Source organism: Oratosquilla oratoria, chromosome 10, assembly GCF_046742065.1.
Source record: "Oratosquilla oratoria isolate Oo_2021 chromosome 10, ASM4674206v1, whole genome shotgun sequence".
Taxonomy (NCBI): domain Eukaryota; kingdom Metazoa; phylum Arthropoda; class Malacostraca; order Stomatopoda; family Squillidae; genus Oratosquilla; species Oratosquilla oratoria.
In genome coordinates this window covers 40,248,626-40,270,018 of record NC_134786.1, presented here as the reverse complement: position 1 = coordinate 40,270,018, position 21,393 = coordinate 40,248,626, and the positions used below count along the sequence as shown (strand labels likewise).

General features: G+C 37.3%; 1 protein-coding gene across 22 annotated transcripts in view; it reads right to left on the bottom strand.

The window, feature by feature from the left end:
- Positions 1-21,393, bottom strand: part of LOC143029186 (uncharacterized) — a 42,940-nt gene that overhangs the window by 5,962 nt on the left and 15,585 nt on the right. For 19 of the 22 annotated variants that reach the window (XM_076191721.1, XM_076191707.1, XM_076191717.1 and 16 more), the window contains one exon: positions 15,787-16,007. In XM_076191721.1, coding sequence (XP_076047836.1) covers positions 15,787-15,967 — 181 coding nt within the window. In that variant the 5' untranslated portion in view covers positions 15,968-16,007. The remainder of the gene's footprint in view (positions 1-15,786; positions 16,008-21,393) is intronic. The other 3 variants (XM_076191726.1, XM_076191728.1, XM_076191729.1) reach the window with 1 other exon arrangement.

The following is a 21,393-nucleotide window of genomic DNA, read 5'->3' as shown; positions in this document are numbered from 1 at the left end:
AAGTTAGGTAACGTAGACTCCATTTTCCAAAGAATTGAAAGGTTGGAACAACTAGAGAAGGCTAACAGAAACTTAACTGAAGAAATAGAGGACCTAAAAAGACAGTTAGGAAATGTAAAGGAGGAGAATGAGAAATTGAAGAAGAATAGTAATGAAAACAGAGAGAAAATAGCTACAGAAGCTAAAAATTGGAGAATAACTCAAGAAGGGAATAAGGTTTCATTCACTGACATAGTCAAACAGCAATTGAAAGAACATAATGAAGACTCAGTTATTAAAGTGATGAGACAGAAGGAGAATATAGTAAGAGAATTAGCTGACAAAAAGAAATGTATAATTATATTAGGAATGGAAGAGAAACATAACCCAGATAGAACCGCAAGAATCAAGGAGGAAAATGAAAGAGTAAGCAGTTTATTAAAATTAGTCCAGGAAGATGAACCAGAAATTATAAAGGAAATTGAGGAAAAATTCAGACTCGGAAAATATAGTACAGATAAGACCAGACCAATTAAGATTAAATTCAGGTCACAAACAACAGCAGAGAAAATTCTATCCAAGACAGGGAAACTAGCAACAAATGATCAATATAAAAAGGTATGGATAAAAAGAGAAATGAATAAGGAGGAAAGAGAGGCAGAAAAGCAGAAAAGAATTGAAGCTAAGGCAAAAAACGAGGAAAGAACGGAGTCAGAGAAAGAGAGATTCTATTGGAGAGTAGTGAACATGAAAATAAAGCAGTTCGACATACTAAAGAAAAACATAAGGGAAACAGAGAATACAATGGAAGTGGCAGAAAACTAAGAGTGTCTTACACAAATATAGATGGATTGATAACAGGATTGAATGAACTGAATGATTATTTGAAAGAAAAAGAACCGGACATAATGGGAATTGTAGAAACAAAATTAAAAGGCCCACTACCACCCAACAGTGTAGGACATGATACATACAATTATTGGATTAGAAACAGAGAGAAAAAACAAGGGGGTGGAGTTATGTTCCTGACTAAGAAGGATATAAACGTGAAAGGTGTCATATATGGAAAGAATACAGTAGAGATGATTATGATAGAAGTGGAAGACCGAGATAAGAAGAGCAGAAAATTTGTGATCAATTATGTGCCTCCGAAAACAGCCTCATGGGAGGAGAGTGAACATAAAAGTATGTTAGAGGACACAAAGATAGCATTAACTAAAATAATGGAAGACGGAGGAAGAATAGTTATGATGGGCGACTTTAATTGCAAAGAAATCTGCTGGGAAGATATGACAGTAAAGAGTGGTGATGACTCATGGGGGAAATGCTCTACTTGAGATGATTACTGACCATTCAATGACACAATGGATACAAGAGAACACTAGGTATAGAAATGAAGAAGAACCATCGAGGCTAGACTTAATAATTACATCTGAACCTAGAATAGTGGACAAGATTGAATATAAAACACCAATAGGTAAAAGTGACCACATATTGATTGAACTGGAACTTAATGAAGAAAAATATATGAAAAGAAATGAACAATATAGAAAAGGAAGAATGATGTATGAAAAAACAAACTTTGATAAAATAAGAGAATTCTTCCAACAAGAAAACTGGGAAGAAATATACAAAGAAGAAACAACAGTGGAAGAGAAATGGAATATTTTGACAAAAATTTACAAAAAAGGAGTGGAAAAGTATGTCCCAAGGAAAAAACAAGAAAAAGAATATGTAAAATGCTGGTACAACAAAAGTTGTAGGGAGTTAAAGGACAAAAGAGACAAAGCCTGGAACAGATGGAAAAAAGACAGAAGACCTGAAAAATGGAAAATATATACTGGTTATAGAAATGAATATGTACAAAAGTGCAGAGAGGAAAAAAGAAAATATGAAAAAGATGTTATAGAAAAGTGTAAAGATCAACCAAAACTATTCTACAGATTTGTAAACAATAAACTGAAAAACAAACAAGACTTAGAGAAATTAAGACAAGGAGGAGTTGAATACACTGAGGAAATGGAAATGGCAGAAATTATGAACAAACATTTTAAATCAGTGTTTACAAGGGAAAATATACAACCTGAAGAGATTGAGTGGAAGGAAAAAGTCCCCCCTATGGAAGAAATAGAAGTAACAAAGAATGAAATATTGACACACTTGGGTAATTTTGATGTCAGAAAATCGCATGGGCCAGATGAAATAGCAAACTGGATTCTGAAAGAATGCAGGAATGAACTGGCAGACAAAATACATAGCATAATAAGCAGTTCCTTAAAAGAAGGAAAAGTTCCAGAAGATTGGAAAAAAGCAAATATAGTACCTATATATAAAGGAGGAAATAAAGAAGAACCTACCAACTATAGACCAGTCTCTCTAACAAGTACAATAGCAAAAATATGTGAAAGAATTATCAAAAGTAGATGGGTAAAATACTTGGAAAAAAACAACGTACTAAATCCAAGGCAATTTGGATTCAGACAAGGACGATCATGCGTCACCAATTTAATATGTTTCTATTCAAGGCTAATAGATATAATACAAGAAAGAGATGGATGGGCTGATTGTGCATTTCTAGACCTAAAAAAAGCTTTTGACAAAGTACCACATAAGAAGTTGCTTAAGAAATTAGAATATGAAGGAGGAATACAAGGTAAATTGCTAAATTGGATGGAAGACTTTTTGCAAGAAAGAAAAATGAGAGTAGTGATAAGAGATCAGCACTCAAAATGGAATGAAGTAATAAGCGGTGTCCCGCAGGGAACAGTTCTGGCCCCAATAATGTTTGCTATATATATTAATGATATGGATGAAGGAATTGAAAGCTATATGAGCTTCTTTGCAGATGATGCAAAATTACTGAAAAGAGTGAAAACTGAAGAAGATTGTGAATCACTACAGAGAGATCTAAATAAAGTACAAGAATGGAGTAGGAAGTGGGAGATGGAGTTCAATACAAAAAAGTGTAGTATAATGGAATTTGGAAAAAGCAAAAACAGAATAACAGGAGCATATAATTTGGGAGAAGAAGGAATAAAAAAAGTAGAAAATGAGAAGGACCTGGGAGTCATTGTTATGAATAATATGTCACCTGAGAAACATATAAATAAGATTTTTGGAGAAACTTATAATTTAATAAGAACAATCAAAGTGGCATTTACATACCTGGATGAAGAAATGGTGAGGAAAATCCTAATCACCCTGATAAGACCAAGATTGGAATATGCAGCAACGATATGGTCACCAAGTACAAAAAAATGTATAAAAAAACTTGAAAGAATACAAAGAGCAATTACAAAACTGGCACCAACACTCTCAAAACTATCATATGAAGAGAGACTACAAAAACTTAAACTACAGACACTAGAGCAAAGAAGAGAGAGAGGAGATTTGATAGCTATTTACAGAATCATGAAAGGCATAGAAATTACTGATAGAGAGAATCTGATAAAATGGGATGACAGAAATACAAGAGGACACGGAAAGAAAATAAAAAAAGACAGCTATAGAAGAGATTTTAAAAAGAACAGCTTTCCTCACAGAGCAATAGACAGTTGGAACAAGTTAGATGAGAAAGTGGTGTGTGCAAAAACAATACATGAATTTAAAAATAGTTTAGATAAAATGAGATATGAAGACGGGACCCCACGAGCATAGCTCCCCTTCCCGTAAAATACAACTAGGTAAATACAACTAGGTAAATACACACACACTTCAACAGGGTGGGGGGAAATTGCTCGTGGAGTAGTAGGAAAGTAGGGAAAGAGGAAAAGGGGAGGGATTACTGAGGGAAATGGAAGGAAATGAGGAAGGAGTAGACTTGGCCCAGGCAGACAGGCGAAAGGTAAACAAAAGGCCCCCCGACGACGATGAAATGTCTAATAAAAATGTAAAGATTAGAAGTATAGACAAGAGCAATACAGTAGAAAGTGATGAGAATATTTTCCAGGGATTTAAAGAGGGTGGGGGGGACACAAACCCCCCCCCCCGACTGACAAGACTAGAAGAGAAGGTCAATAAGATGATCGAGGACTTGGAGCGTAGGTTAGGTCATGTTAACAATATCATTCGGAGAGTTGAAAAATTGGAAGAACTAGAGAAGGCGAACAAAAACTTAACTAAGGAAATTGAAGAATTAAAAAAACAGTTAAAAGAAGTAAAAGTTGAAAATAAAGTCTTGAAGGAGAATAATAAGGAGAACAAGGAGGGTTGGAAAAAAATTCAAGAAAATAGCAAAGTTGCATTCACTGACATAATCAGACAGCAAATGAATGAACAAACTGAAAACTCAGTTATTAAAGTGATGAGACAGAAGGAGAATATAGTAAGAGACTTAGCAGACAAAAAGAAATGTATAATTATATTAGGAATGGAAGAGAAACATAACCCAGATAGAACCACAAGAATCAAAGAGGAGAATGAAAAAGTAAGAAATTTACTAGAATTAGTTCAGGAAGATGAACCAGAAATAATGAAACAAATCGAAGAGAAATTCAGGTTAGGGAAATATAGTACAGACAAGACCAGACCAATTAAGATTAAATTCAGGTCACAAACTACGGCAGAGAATATCATATCTAAAACAGGGAAACTAGCAACAAGTGAACAATATAAAAAGGTATGGATAAAAAGGGAAATGAATAAAGAGGAAAGAGAGGAAGAAAAACAGAAAAGACTTGAAGCAAAGGAAAAAAACGAGATAAGAACGGAGTCAGAAAAAGAGAGATTCTATTGGAGAGTAGTGAATATGAAACTAAAGAAAGTCGACATACAAGAGAAAAACAAAAGGGAAACAGAGAACACAATGGAAGTGGCAGAAAACTAAGAGTGTCTTACACAAATATAGATGGATTAATAACAGGATTGAATGACCTGAATGATTATTTGAAAGAAAAAGAACCAGACATAATGGAATTGTAGAAACAAAATTAAAAGGTCCACTACCACCCAACAGTGTAGGACATGATGCATATAATTATTGGATTAGAAACAGAGTGAAAAAGGAAGGGGGTGGAGTTATGTTCCTGACTAAGAAGGATATAAACGTGAAGTGTGTCACATATGGAAAGAATACAGTAGAGATGATAATAATGGAAGTAGAAGACAGAGATAAGAAGAACAGAAAGTTTGTGATAAATTATGTGCCCCCAAAAACAGCCTCATGGGAAGAGAGTGAACATAAAAGTATGTTAGAGGACACAAAGATAACATTAAACAAGATAATGGAAGAGGGAGGAAAAATAGTTATGATGGGCGACTTTAATTGCAAAGAAATATGCTGGGAAGAAATGACAGTAAAGGGTGGAGACGGCTCATGGGGAAACACTCTACTTGAGATGGTTACTGACCATACAATGACACAATGGATACAGGAGAACACTAGGTATAGAAATGAAGAAGAGCCATCGAGACTAGACCTAGTAATTACATCCGAACCTAGAATAGTGGACAAAATTGAATATAAAACACCAATAAGTAAAAGTGACCACATATTGATTGAACTGGAACTTAATGAAGAAAAATATATGAAAAGAAATGAACAATACAGAAAAGGAAGAATGATGTATGAAAAAAACAAACTTTGATAAAATAAGAGAATTCTTTCAAAAGGAAAACTGGGAAGAAATATACAAAGAAGAAACAACAGTAGAAGAGAAATGGAATATTTTGACAAAAATTTACCAAAAAGGAGTGGAAAAGTATGTCCCAAGACAAAAACAAGAAAAAGAATATGTAAAATGCTGGTACAACAAAAGCTGTAGGGAGTTAAAAGACAAAAGAGACAAAACCTGGACCAGATGGAAAAAAGACAGAAGACCTGAAAAATGGAAAATATATACCTGTTATAGAAATGAATATGTACAAATGTGCAGAGAGGAAAAGAGAAAATATGAAAAAGATATCATAGAAAAGTGTAAAGATCAACCAAAACTATTCTACAGATTTGTAAACAATAAACTGAAAAACAAACAAGACTTGGAGAAATTAAGACAGGAGGGAGTTGAATACACTGAGGAAATGGAAATGGCGGAAATTATGAACAAACATTTTAACCCCTTCCATACGGTGCCGCACACGTAGGCGTCATGGGGAGCGAGTGTATTCGCGAGGCTGCCATATCGGCGTCTTGATTATATTTATTGTAGTCGCCCCTCCATAATGACATTCTTTCTAATTCTTTTGTAATCGCATTTTCTATGGTTATCAAAATTCACGGGTGAAGAGAGAACGATCGATATAAGCGGTGACTATATTTTATGATGCGAGTATTATTACGACACGTCGTACGGCTGGCATTGGCTGCTGCCACCGAGATCTAAGTCCATGACGCCTACGTGTGCGGCACCGTATGGAAGGGGTTAAATCAGTGTTTACAAGGGAGAAAATACAACCTGAAGAGATCGAATGGAAAGAGAAAGTCCCCCCTATGAAAGAAATAGAAGTAACAAAGTATTAAATATTAACACACTTGAGTAATCTTGATGTCAGAAAATCGCATGGACCAGATGAAATAGCAAACTGGATACTGAAAGAATGCAGGAATGAACTGGCAGACAAAATACATAGCATACTAAATAGTTCCTTGAAAGAAGGAAAAGTTCCAGAAGATTGGAAAAAAGCAAATATAGTACCTATATATAAAGGAGGAAATAAAGAAGAACCTACCAACTATAGACCAGTCTCTCTAACAAGTACAATAGCAAAAATTTGTGAAAGAATTATCAAAAGTAGATGGGTAAAATATTTAGAAAAAAACAAAGTGTTAAATCCAAGGCAATTTGGATTCAGACAAGGACGATCATGCGTCACCAATTTAATATGTTTCTATTCAAGGCTAATAGATATAATACAAGAAAGAGATGGATGGGCGGACTGTGCATTTTTAGATCTAAAGAAAGCTTTTGACAAAGTACCACATAAGAAGTTGCTTAAGAAATTAGAAACTGAAGGAGGAATACAGGGCAAACTACTAAATTGGATGGAGGACTTTTTGCAAGAAAGAAAAATGAGAGTAGTGATAAGAAACCAGCACTCAAAATGGGATGAAGTAATAAGCGGTGTTCCGCAGGTAACAGTTCTGGCCCCAATAATGTTTGCTATATATATTAATGATATGGATGAAGGAATAGAAAGCTATATGAGCTTCTTTGCAGATGATGCAAAACTACTGAAAAGAGTGAAAACTGAAGAAGATTGTGAATCACTACAGAGAGATCTAAATAAAGTACAAGAATGGAGTAGGAAGTGGGAGATGGAGTTCAATACAAAAAAGTGTAGTATAATGGAATTTGGAAAAAGCAAAAACAGAATAACAGGAGCATATAAATTGGGAGAAGAAGGAATAAAAAAAGTAGAAAATGAGAAGGACCTGGGAGTCATTGTTATGAATAATATGTCACCTGAGAAACATATAAATAAGATTTTTGGAGAAACTTATAATCTAATAAGAACAATCAAAGTTGCATTTACATACCTGGATGAAGAAATGGTGAAGAAAATCCTAATCACCCTGATAAGACCAAGATTGGAATATGCAGCAACGATATGGTCACCAAGTACAAAAAAATGTATAAAAAAACTTGAAAGAATACAAAGAGCAATTACAAAACTGGCACCAACACTCTCAAAACTATCATATGAAGAGAGACTACAAAAACTTGAACTACAGACACTAGAGCAAAGAAGAGAGAGAGGAGATTTGATAGCTATTTACAGAATCATGAAAGGCATAGAAATTACTGACAGAGAGAATCTGATAAAATGGGATGACAGAAATACTAGAGGACACGGAAAGAAAATAAAAAAAGACAGCTATAGAAGAGATTTGAAAAAGAACAGCTTTCCTCACAGAGTAATAAACAGTTGGAACAAGTTAGATGAGAAAGTGGTGTGTGCAAAAACAATACATGAATTTAAAAATAGTTTAGATAAAATGAGATATGAAGACGGGACCCCACGAGCATAGCTCCCCTTCCCGTAAAATACAACTAGGTAAATACAACTAGGTAAATACACACACATATATATATATATATATATATATATATTTACCTAGTAGTATTTTACAGGAAGAGAGCTATGCTCGTAGTGACCCCGCTTTTGTATCTTTCCGCATCCAGTTTGTTTTTAAAATCAAGTATAGTTTTAGCACTCACATTTTCTTCATTCAGTTTGTTCCAGATATCTATCACTCTGTGTGGGAACTGGGAAGCTATTCTTTTTCAGATCTCTTCTGTAACTGTCCTTAAGTTTCTTCTTGTGTCCTCTAGTCTTTCTTCTGTCCCATTTTAGTAAGTCATCGCTATCAAGAACTTCCATCTCTTTCATAATTCTGTAGATGGTTAGCAAATCACCTCTTTCTCTTCTTTGTTCCAGGGTTGGTAGATTTAGTTTATCTAATCTTTGTTCATATGTCAAATTGAAGAGTGTTAGTGCCATCTTTGTCATTACTCTTTGAATTTTTTCTAGTTTCTTTATACATTTTTTTAGAACTAGGTGTCCATAATGTCACAGCATACTCTAATTTTGGTCTTATCAGTGTAACTAGTATTTTCTTTACCATTTCTTCATCCACGTAGTCAAAGGCTACTTTCGTTGATCTTAATAAGTAAAAAGTTTGCCAACTAATTTGTTGACATGTTTGTCTGGTGTCATGTCATTTGAGATAGTTAGTCCTAGGTCCCTTTCCAAGTTTACTTTTTTTACTTCCTTTGTATCAATTTTATATTGACACAATATTCTATTTTTGGTCTGTCCAAATTCCATTATGCTACATTTCTTAATGTTGAAGTTCACTTCACACTTCTGACTCCATTTCCAGACTTTGTCCAGGTCTTTTTGAAAAGATGTGTATTTACCTAGTTGTGCTTTAAGGGAAGGGGAGCTATGCTCGTGGTGTCCCGTCTCCATATTTCATTTTATCTAGTCTGTTTTTAAATTCGTGTATCATTTTTGCACACACCACATTCTCATCTAACCTGTTCCAAACGTCTATTATCCTGTGGGAAAAACTGTTCTTTTTCAGGTGTCTTCCATAACAATTTTTCTTGATTTTCTTTCCATGTCCTTTTGTATCTCTACTATCCCATTTTATTAGATCCTATCATTAATTTCCATGCCTTTCATGATTCTATAAATAGTTATCAAGTCTCCTCTTCTTTGCTCCAATGTCTGTGCCTCAAGTTTTGTCAGCCTCTCCTCATATGATAGTTCCGAGAGCGTTGGTGCCAATTTCGTAATTGCTCTTTGTATTCTTTCAAGTTTTGTTATACATTTCATTGTACTTGGTAACCATGTTGTCACTACATACTCCAATTTTTGTCTTATCAAAGTGACTAGTAGATTCTTCATCATTTCTTTGTCCAGGTATGTAAATACCACTTTGATCTTATTAAATTATAAGTTTCTCCAATTTTTTTTTTCTTTATATGTTTCTCAGGGGATATATTCATAACAATGACTCCTAGGCCCTTCTCTTTTTCCACTTTTTTTTTTTTTTCCTCTCCCAATGTATACCCACTATCCTTTTTTTGCTTTTTCCAAATTCCATTATATTACAATTCTTAATATTGAATTCCATCTCCCACTTCCTACTCCATTCCCATACCTTATTGAGATCACTCTGCTGTGATTCAAAATCTTCTTTGGTGTTCACTTTTTTAACATTTTTGCATCATCTACGAAGAAGCTCATTTAATTTTCAATTCCTTCATCCATATCATTAACGTATATAGCAAACATTATTCGACCCAAAACTGTTCCTTGTGGAACTCCACTATTCACCTCATCCCAACTGGAATGTTTGTCTCTTATCCCTACTCTCATTTTCCTTTCATGCAAGAAGTCTTCCATCCACTTAAGTAGTTTGCCCTGTATTCCTCCTGCAGTTTCTAATTTCTTTAGCAATTTCTTATGTGGCACCTTATCAAAAGCTTTTTTCAGGTCTAGAAAGGCACAATCAGCCCATCCATCTCTTTCCTGTATTATATCTATTAGTCTTGAATAGAAACACATCAAGTTTGTGACACATGATCTTCCTTGTCTAAATCCAAACTGCCTTGGATTTAGTACATTGTTTTTTTCCAAATGCTTTACCCATCTAATTTTGATCATTCTTTCACAAATTTTTGCTACCGTACTTGTAAGAGAGACCGGTCTATAGTTTGTAGGGTCTTCTTTGTTTCCCCCCTTATATATTGGTACTATATTTGCTCTTTTCCAATCTTCTGGAACTTTTCCTTCCTTCAATGAACTGCTTATTAGACTATGTATTTTGTCTGTTAGTTCGTCCCTGCATTCTCTCAAAATCCAGTTTGCCATTTCATCTGGACCATGCAATTTTCTAACATCGAGATTACTCAAGTGATTATTTCATTCTTTGTTACTTCTATCTCTCTTTCATAAGGACTTTCTCCTCCCACTCAACATCTCTAAGTTGTATGTTCTCCCTCATAAACACTGATTTAAAATGCTTGTTCATAATTTCTGCCATTTTTATTTCCTCTGTGTATTCTATTCCTCCTTGTCATACATACATATAATACCAAGGCTTTTTCCCCCTTACAAGGGAGGTAAGGGGGGAAAATCTCCTTGTCATAGTTTCACTTATTCTTGTTTGTTTTTCAGTTGTTGTTTACAAATCTATAAAATAGTTTTGGTTGACCTTTACATTTTTCTATGACATCCTTTTTGTATTTTCTCTTTTCTTCTATGCACACTTGTACATATTCATTTCTGTAATCAGTATATATTTTCAATTATTTGGGTTTTTTGTCTTCCCTCCATTTTATCCAAGCTTTATCCCTTTTATCTTATAACTCTACATCTTTTGTTGTACCAACATTTTACATATCCGTTTTCTTGTTTTTATCTTGGAACATATTTTTCCACTCCTCCATTATAAAATTTTGTCAAAATTTTCCATTTCTCTTCTACTGTTGTTTCCTCTTTGTATATCCATTCCCAGTCTGCTTTTTTAAAGAAAATTCTCCTTTAATCAAAATTTGTTTTTCCATACATCATTCTTCCCTTTCTATATTGTTCGTTTTTTTCCCATATATTTCTCTTCATTTAGTTCCAGTTCAACCAATATGTGGTCACTTTTACTTAGTGGTGTCTTATATTCAATCTTGTCCACTATTTCAGGTTCTGATGTGATTATTAGATCTAGTCTCGATGGCTCTTCCTCATTTCTATACCTAGTATTCCCTTGTATCCATTGTGTCATTGTATGTTCTATGATCATATCAAGTAGTACATTTCCCCATAGGTCATATCTACCCTTCATTGTCATTTTTTCCCAGCAGATTTCTTTACAATTAAAGTCACCCACTATAATTATTATTCCTCCATCTTCCATTATCTTATTTAGTGTTATCCTTGTGTCTTCTAACACATTTTTGTGTTCTCTCTCTTCCCATGAAGCCATTTTAGGAGGTACATAATTTACCACAAACTTCCTGCTCTTCTTGTCCCTGTCATCTATTTCCATCATAATCATTTCCACTCTATTCTTTCTATAAGTAACATTCTTCACATTTATATCCTTCTTAGTCAGGAATATAACTCCACCACCTTGTTTTACTTCTCTGTTTCTAATCCAGTAATTATATACTCCATGTCTTACACTGTTGGGTTAATGGACCTTTAAATTTTGTCTCCATATCTGCTAATTCTCTTACTATATTCTCCTCTCTCATCACGTTAATAACTGTGTCCTTAGTGTGTTTCTTCATCTGTTTCACTTTCTCTCTAAATTTAACTTTGCTATACTCCTGAACCTTTTTCCAACCATTTACCTTTTTTGCTATTGACACTTTATTCTCTTTATTGTTCCTCTCTAATTCCTCATTCTCATCCTTTATTCTTTTAACTGTCGTTTTAATTCTTCTATTTCTTGATTTAGGTTTTGATTTTCCTTTTTTAGTTCTTCCAATTTATACTCTATGTGTAATCAGTGCAAGTTGACTGAACCTAAATGATTCATTCATTTTTGTTAAGTTTCTCCTCTAGACTTGCTAATCAGGGTAGGTTGTCATCTCCTCCCTCATTAAATACATAGAAATAATTATCTCCATTTTCTATTGTGCTGCTCTTATCTATATTTTTAATTTTTATGCCTTAACCAATTTCTTCAACTTCACTTGTGTCGTCTGCACATCTCGTTTACATTCCTTCTGACTTCCAGGGCCTGTTCATCCCCTTCCTCATTTTCTTCCATTTTCCTCAATAATCCCTCCCCTTCTCCTTTTTCTTCACCTTCCCACTACACCACGAGCTTTCCCCTTCCCTACTAATACAACACAGGTACTCCCTCATCATTGAAATCCACAAAAATTGCTTTTTTTCACGAGTTCCAATCTTCACAGTGAATCCAATGATCGTGTGTGTGTGTATTTACCACTCTATTCTTTCTATATGTAACATTCCTCACATTTATATCCTTCTTAGTCAGGAACATAACTCCACCACCTTGTTTTACTTCTCTGTTTCTAATCCAATAATTATATGCGCCATGTCCTACACTGTTGGGTGGTAATGGACCTTTCAATTTTGTCTCCACAATTCCCATTATGTCCGGTTCTTTTTCCTTCAGTTCATTCAAGCCTGTTATTAGGCCATCTATATTTGTGAAAGACACTTAATTTTCTGTTACCTCCATCCTGTTTTCCATTTCCCTTCCATTTTTCTCTACTGTGAACCATTTTCTCACCTTCATATCCACTACTCTCCAATAGAATTTCTCTTTGTCTGACTCTGTTCTGTTCTCGTTTTTTTTTTCTTAGCTTTGATTCTTTTTGTTTTCTCTTCCTCTTTATTCATCTCTCTTTTTATCCATACCTGTTTATACTGATCACTTTTTGCTAGTTTCCCTGTTTTTGATAAGATATTCTCTGCTGCCGTTTGTGACCTGAATTTAACCTTAATTGGTCTGGTCTTGTCTATATTGTATTTCCCTAGTCTATATATTTCTTCAATTTCTTTCTCTATTTCTTGTTCATCTTCTTGAACTATTTTTAATACCTTGTTTACTTTTTCCTTCTCCTTTACTCTTGTAGTCCTATTTGGATTATGCTTCTCTTCCATTCCTAATATAATTATACATTTCTTTTTATCTGCTAAGTCTCTTAAAATATTCTCTCATCACTTTAATGACTGTGTCCTTAGTTTGTTCTTTCATCTGTTGTTTCACTATATCTCTAAATTCAATTTTGTTATTAATTCTCTTGGACTTTTTTCCAACCACTTACCTCTTTTGCTATGGACTCTTTATTCTCTTTATTGTTCCTCTTTAATTCCTCATTCTCATCCTTTACTTCTATTAACTGTCTTTTTAATTTTTCTATTTCTTTATTTAGGAAAAGTGTTAGAATGGATTAGAGATTGGATCAGTGACAAAAAACAGGGGGTCACCATAAATGGTGTAAAATCCAGGTGGGGGAGCATTTCTAGTGGAGTTCCCCAGGGCTCAGTTTTGGGCCCCTTATTGTTCATTATGTACATAAATGACTTAGACAATGGGGTTAATAGTGATGTTAGTAAGTTTGCAGACAACAATAAAATAGGATGCCTAATTAGTTCAGGAGACGATACCAAAATTCTACAGTATCAAGGAAAAAAATACTTTTTTTTTCCAGAGCCATTTTTCATTTTTTTCTAAATTTCACCAGAGCCATTTTTTTAATTACCAGAGCCCTTTTTGATACTTCCAGAGCCATGTTTTTGCAGGTTCGATTTCCTTCAAACTATTGGAAGGCTAATATATTACTCATGTCGGAGCGAGTTTGCATATGTACAGTGTACGTATGCATGCGGTGATGTGGTTTTGGGTATGGTGCATTGTACATGTAGTCAGCGCGTTGATTGGGCAGCTAGCTGCATGCAACCAATGAACTTCCCTGCATACAGGTGCCATGCAATTCAAAACTAGCGACATTATGTAGCACGATAGCCGTGTAGATTCTAGTGCATGCAGCTGATACGAAGGTAGGCTAGGTAAGCCATTGAACTCTAGCAGCTATACCGCGTACACATATGTACGTACAGTACATCAACAAATCAAAGTTGATTGATGCGTTGCGTTTATGATATCGATTGATAATGCAATGATTGATCACAGGTAAGTTGTGTTTGCTCTGATCCTTTCATCAATGGTGATGGGATTCAGGGATTGCCAAATGATGGATAATGCATGAAAAACTATTTTTTTGTGTGGGATCGCTCCCGCTATTGGATTTGCGAGAGCAACATTGGAACTTTCCCAAAGGAAATCGCTCATCGCTCCCGTGTATTTTTTTTCGCTGTACAGTATAATCTTAACAAATTGTTCACATGGTTGGTGAAATGGCAAATGGACTTTAATGTCTCAAAGTGCAGCATGTTAATCATAGGGCTACACAACCACAAAAACAGATATAGCTTAGATAACACATTTTTAAAGAAAACTGAGTGTGAGAGACTTGAGAGTTCTAGTGAGTCCTGATCTTAAATCCAGGAAACAGTGTATTAGAACCAGGAATAAAACTAACAAAGCATTAGGTTTCATTGCTTTGACGGTTATGAATAGAAATGCAGACATAATTATCAAACTTTATCTAATATTAGACCCATCCTTGACTATGCAGTACAGTTTTGGTCTTCGTCTTGTGGAATGGACATCAATTCATTATGATCAGTACAGAGGAGAATGACCAAAATTATACATGGGCTCAGAAATTTACTTTACAAACAGAGGCTTAGGCACCTTAACTTACACTCTCTGGAAAGATGCAGTGTGAGGTGATCTAATAGACGTGTTTAAGTAGACCAAAGACTTTAACAAGGGTGAAGCAAACAAGGTCATCATGTTAAGAAAATGGCACGACTTACAGTAACAGATTTAAATTGGACCAATTTAGATTTAAGAAAGAAATAGGCAAGAATTGGTTTGCCAATAGGGTGGTCAATGAATGGAATAGACTTAGTGAGTGCTGAAACTATAAGTTATTTTAAGAAACAGACAAATTTATGGATGGGGATAACAGGAAGCAATGAACACAGAACTGCCTTATGGTCTCTTGCAGTCTCCTTCATTCTTATGTTCTTATGTAGCCAAGTCAAAGGCATATACCTACTCCTACCCATTACATTCCCATTCACCATCTTTTCCCCATTCTCATCTTAGCTCCTCATGGATGATGAGTCATCCCTGTATCCTGCCCACTGCCCTGGGTCAGAAGCAATGTACCAAGGCACAGTACATCCAAAGTAAGGCTGATTCAGAGAGGGGGGGTGGGGTTTCACTGATTAAGTGAAGCTGCCTTTATGAAAAACTTGTGGAAATTACTCTGAACATGCCAGATGCAAAACCTACTTCTATTAACAACACATGCTTATCATATGTTATTGTTGGAGATGAGGCCTTTGGAATAATGAAAAACATAATGAGACCCTATAGTGGAAAGCACCTGAAAAAATAATCAAGGCATGCTGCATATTGCACAATTATGTCAAGGAATGAGATGGCTATAGGTTTGAAGACACTTTTTAGAGCAATGACACACCTGACAGAAGGAAATGCACAAGAGGAAGTGTGCCAGCAAACCAAGCTAGAAATATATTTGCAGAGCACTTTGTCAATGAAGGTAGATGTGAATAGCAGGACAACATTATCTAGTGTTGAGAGAATATGTATGTGCATATTTACTACCAATGTAAGAAAACAGAAAGAAAACAAAAATATGCTGTTCAGTTCCCCTAAGAGGCTTGTATTTGGTTACAACTTGTGTGCTAGTATAAGGAAAATTAAATATTATTCAAGTCACTTACTAGTTTTTTTTCTCTCCTGTGTTTCCGCAGAACTGCAGAAAAGATCCACTATCTCCTCCCAGCAACGTTTCTTTGCTCCTCTATCCTTATAGTCACTGGAAGTCATGTCCCATATAGCTGGACGTCTTTCCACTTCATCAATGAAAACATCTGTATCGAAGCGGTCAAATTCCATCATCATGGTCTTCCAGTGGTTTACTGCCCAAATACTATTACTAATACTGAAAAAAAAATCAAATTGGACTTCCACAGGTGTTGCCATGTAATAGGACAATACTCCACATGATATCCATAGAGTTTTTTCTATAATTTGCAGGGCTATTACCCACTCAGATCTCAACCTTGCAGGTGGTCTGAAATAGTTCATACATGAATGCAGAAGATGGTGTCCACAGTATGCCACTGCAATGATGATACCTGGAGGAAGCTAATGTATTCTACAATGATGTCCAATTCACCTCAGGTTCAAAGTGAGCAGCAGTCAGGAGCCTTCCTAACTTATGCGCCTTGGCCAGGGTTCAAACAGACATCAAAATCCCCATGCAGTTACCAGACATGTACAGTATCACCTAAGCCACAGTGGGCCCCCTACATAGAGGTTGTCACAGTAATGGATCATTGCTCTTCTTACTGGCTAGAATCACAGGCCAAGCTAGCCAATGGAAGCACAATGTGGCCTTCAAACTGTTAAGCGTGTACGCCCCCATTGAAATGCACGTAGCTGAACCCACGTGGTTGAAAAGTAGACCTCAACCTGCACTGGGAGGAAAAAGTGCACACTTGTGTGTGAATACCTCCACTGACTTACACTGTAATTGAATTGCTGTGGTTCAAACCACTAGTGTGAACAGGGCCTAAAACACAGAATAACCCCAATCACAAAAACAAACTCTACCTGATGCAACTATCACACAGAGACACTAAGCACCTTATTTTATGCTGCTCCACCCTCAGTATACTCAGAATAACTATTTATACACCTAGATCTCTTACTCCAACACTTGCCAACTGCCACTTGTATGGATGTTTGGGCCCAGGACATAAACCCACTTTGGGAATTGGTCCAGGACATAAAACACCACCAATTCCTGATGTGGGTTTATGTCCTGGGCCCAAATGTCTGCACAAGTGAGGGTTGGCGAGTGTTGGATTAAGAGACCTCCTAGGTGTATACAAAAAGGCCTTTCCCCTCTTGGGAGTAAAGCAGACAGCCAAGGCACGCAACCACACTTCACCCATCCAAGGCATGGACCCACCCTTTACCCATCCAAGGCATGCACCCACTGTTCACCCACCCAAGGCACAAACCCACCCTTCACCAACCCAAGGCATGCACCCACCCTTCACCCATCTAAGACATGCACCCACACTTCACCCATCCAAGGCATGGACCCACCCTTCACCTGTTCAAGGCATGCACCCACTGTTCACCCATCCAAGGCATGCACCCACCCTTCAACCATCCAAGGCATGCACCCACCCTTCACCTATCCAAGGCATGCACCCACCCTTCACCCACCCAAGGCATGCACCCACCCTTCACCCATCCAAGGCATGCACCCACCCTTCACCTATCCAAGGCATGCACCCACTGTTCACTCACCCAAGACATGCACCCACTGTTCACTCACCCAAGACATGCACCCATCCTTCACCCATCCAAGGCACAGACCCACCTTTCACCTATCCAAGACATGCATCCACCGTTCACTCACCCAAGGCATGCACCCATCTTTTACCTATCCAAGGCATGCACACACCCTTCACCCATCCAAGGCACACACTCTTCACCCATCCAAGGCATGCATCCACCCTTCACTCATCCAAGGCCTGCACCCACCCTTCACCCATCTTTTCCCCAGCTGCAGTGTATTCTGCATCTTTCTTGACCATATTCCATGTCTCAGCATCCAAGTGTCTCCACCAAGCTACCAAAGGATAATAAATGTAAGGTCATCCTCATCAGCTGAGCCATCTCTCCCATCACTGGAATAAGACAGTTTTCACCCCTAAATATATACAAACTCTGTTAAGGGCTACAAAGTTTTATGGTATTTCAAAACAACACCCAACTACCAATATCACACACAAATACTCTCTTCTCTTCCTCCACAACCACCAGAAACCTACCTCCAGAAGCATATTCATAATCATATTGTTCACTGCCCCCATCAACAAACTGAAAGACAACACATTGCTGCATGCTAGACCCCCTGATATCCATCCCTCAGAATCCTCTCTCCCTAAAGAGGATGGAGTCCACCTGGTCAGGCCATAGTGTAGCCACCATCTGGCCCTTCTACATTACCAGAAGAGGCTGGGTAACTGTATTGCAAATAACTGTCCAGGATGTAACATTTCACCCCATACTATACAACACATTACTAAGGACTGCATTTGACATGGTCATGCATGCCAAAAACACAACATATACTCCATAAGGGATTTGTGAGAAAACCCTGTTCCAGCCATGTCATTCCTTGGGGGAGAGACAGAAATGCTCAACTAGACAGTTTAGGGAATAACAACAACAACAAAGTATTTTTAGGCTACTTCTGATTTTATTAATTTTTGTAAATAAGTTTATTATTTATATCCCTGTCTGGGGTACTGGCTACATGTTATTGTGGGATTAAAAGCTCCTAAGTAGCATGCAGCTGATACTTTAGGGTCTATATGGGATGCCCCTAAGGACCAGACCCACACATCAATTTGTCTGGGGTGGAGGAAATCTCTATTCATAGAGAAATGATGATACTTTATTATACTGCAACTGTCCCTCAGTTATGCTGCCCCCCCCCCCTTGTTACTGTCCAGTACCATTTCTCTGAATATTCATTTTCTCATTTTGCTGAACCCTGTGGTGGGAGAAAAGAATACTGCCACCAAGTACTTCCATATAAGGCAATAAAAACAGGACAAGATAGGACTAGGCATCCTTCTCCCTGTAGCCCCAAAGGGTACATTCTTAAAAAAAAGTAAAGGCATAAGAAGGTCTGGGAGGAGTTTTTCAACCAGGCAGTATGTTTGTGAGAAGATGGATGTGTTGGCATTGAGTGAAACTAAGTTGAAAGGGAAGGATGAGTTTGATTTTGGAAGTGTAGTTGGGAGGATCTCAGGAGTGATGAGAGGACGAGGGAGAGAAGGGGTGGGTATACTAGTAAGTGAAGAGATAGGTAAGTGTCAGAGGATAGAACCATCTGGAGAGGCATAGAGAAAGCGGTGAAGGGCCGTCCGGCCTGACAACCAACAGAGAGAGAGAGTGGTGGAGTGGAAGGTTTCTACAAGGTTAATGTGGATGAAGGTGAAATTGGGAAGGGAGATGTAGGTTTCTGTAAGTCCAAATGGGCCTGGTAGTGAGAAGAGTGTAGAGGAAAGGGAGGTTTTTTGGATAGATTAAAATGAGTGCATAATGGGTTTAGGGAGAAATATCAATGTAGTGGTATTGGGAGACCTTAATGTTAGGGTAGGAAATGAACCAACAGACAGAGTGGTTGGGGAGTGTGAAGTTCCAGGAAAAAATCATAATGGAGAGTTGATAGTGGAGATGTGTCTAGAGAGTTGATAACAAATACAGTATTTAGGAGGAAAGTGAAGCATAAGTACACATGGGATATGGTGGTGGATGAAAGAGTGGTAGGTAGAGCATTAATGGACATGAGAATAGTGTGAAGAGTTAAGGATGTACATGTTCTAAGGGGAGAGAGTGGGGGAATATCAGATAATTTTTTGGTGGAAGTTAAGTTGAAAGTGGAGGATAGAGGGAGAAAGAGGAAAAGGACAAAAGGTAGGGAGGTGCTTAGAGTGAACTGCTTAAATGAGAAAGAAAAGGAGAAGGAGTACAAGAAGAAGCTGAGAGAGGAGTGGGAGGGAGTGAAGGATAGGGTAGAGCTAGGAGTGGAGGAATGAGGATGGTTCAAGGAGGGAGTCATAAGGTGTGCAAAAATGGTGTGTGGAACAAGGAGGATAGGAGGAAATAGAAGGAAGGGTAGTGAGTGGTGGTATGAGGAAGTACAGAAGGTTGTAGAAGAAAAGCGAGCTTTCGCAGATTGTTTACAAAATATGACGAGGTAATCATATGAGAGGTACAAAGAAATGAGAAGAGAAGTAAAGCATAAGATAAAGGAGGCAAAGTGGAGAGCAGATGTAAAATGGGGTAAGAGTATGACAGAAAAATTTGAAAGTAATAAAATAAATTGGAAAGAAATTAAGAGAGGAAGAGGAGGCGAATCAAGTAGAGAAGAAAAGTTAAAAGGTGCAGGTGGAGAGATGATAATGGAAGAGAAGGCAGTATGAGGAAGATGGGCAGAGTATTTTTGGGAGTTGCTAAATGTGAAGGAGGATAGGGAGGGAAAGGTAGTTGCAGTGGGAAGCACTAAGAAAATGTGAAGAATGAGGAAAATGGAGGAGAAAAAAGGGAAGATGAAGTGAAGGCAGTTAAGATGATGAGAGCAGGTAAGGCACCTGGGTTGGATGGATGTCATGCAGAATGTCTGAAAAAAGGAGGTACAGTGATGGTGGACTGGCTGATGAGGTTATTTAATGTTTGTTTAAGAGAGGGTAGAGTGCTAGAGGACTAGAGGAGTGCTTGTATAGTTCCACTTTACAAAGGAAAAGGGGACAAGTGTGCATGTAGTAGTTTCAGAGGGATCAGTTTGTTAAGTGTAGTTGGGAAGGCTTATGGGAGGGTCTTGAGAGGATCAGGAAAGCAGTGGGAGTAATTGGTGAGGAACAGTGTGGGTTTAGGACAGGTAGGGGTTGTGTAGATCAGATTTTTGTGGTGAGATAGATATGCAAGAAAGCTATAGGAAAAGGTAAGGATGTTTTCTGGGCTTACATGTATCTGGAAAAGACTTATGACAGGGTAGACAGGAAGGCACTGTGGGAGGTATTGCAGACATATGGGATAGGAGGAAAACTGTTAAGAGCAGTCAAGAGTTTTTACAAGAGTAGTAGAGCTTGTGTTAGGATTAGAAATGGAGAGAGTGAATGGTTTGAGGTAAAGGTGGGACTTCATCAGGGATGTGTTATGTCACCCTAGCTGTTTAATTTATACATGGATGGGGTGGTGCAAGAGGTAAATGCAAGGGTAGTGGGTCAGGGATTGGAGATGGTTAAAGAAAATGGAGAAAAGTGGGAGATAAGCCAGCTATTGTTTGCTGACAACACTGCACTTGTTGCAGGATCAGAGGAGGGATTGAGAAAGTTAGTGACAGAGTTTGGGAAGGCATCTGAAAGAAGGAAATTGAAGATAAATGTGGGTAAAAGTAAGGTGATGAGATGTACATGGGTAGAAAGTGGCAGCAAACTGAAAGTGAGTATTAAGGGAAAGGAAGGAGTGGAGATGGAGGTAGAATGTAGATTAAAAGAAGCAAGTTAATGCCTTGGTGGATTAAAAAGTGTAATGAGGAATAGACATTTAGGAATGGATGCTAAGAGGTGATTGTATGAAGGAGCGATTATGCTGACAGCACTGTATGGGACAGAAATATGGAACATAAGAGAGGAGGAGTTTGAATGTGTTTAAGATGAGGTGCCTGAGAAGTATGATAGGGATTACTAGGATGGATATAGTGTGAAATGAGGAGGTGAGGTGGAAAGGGAGTT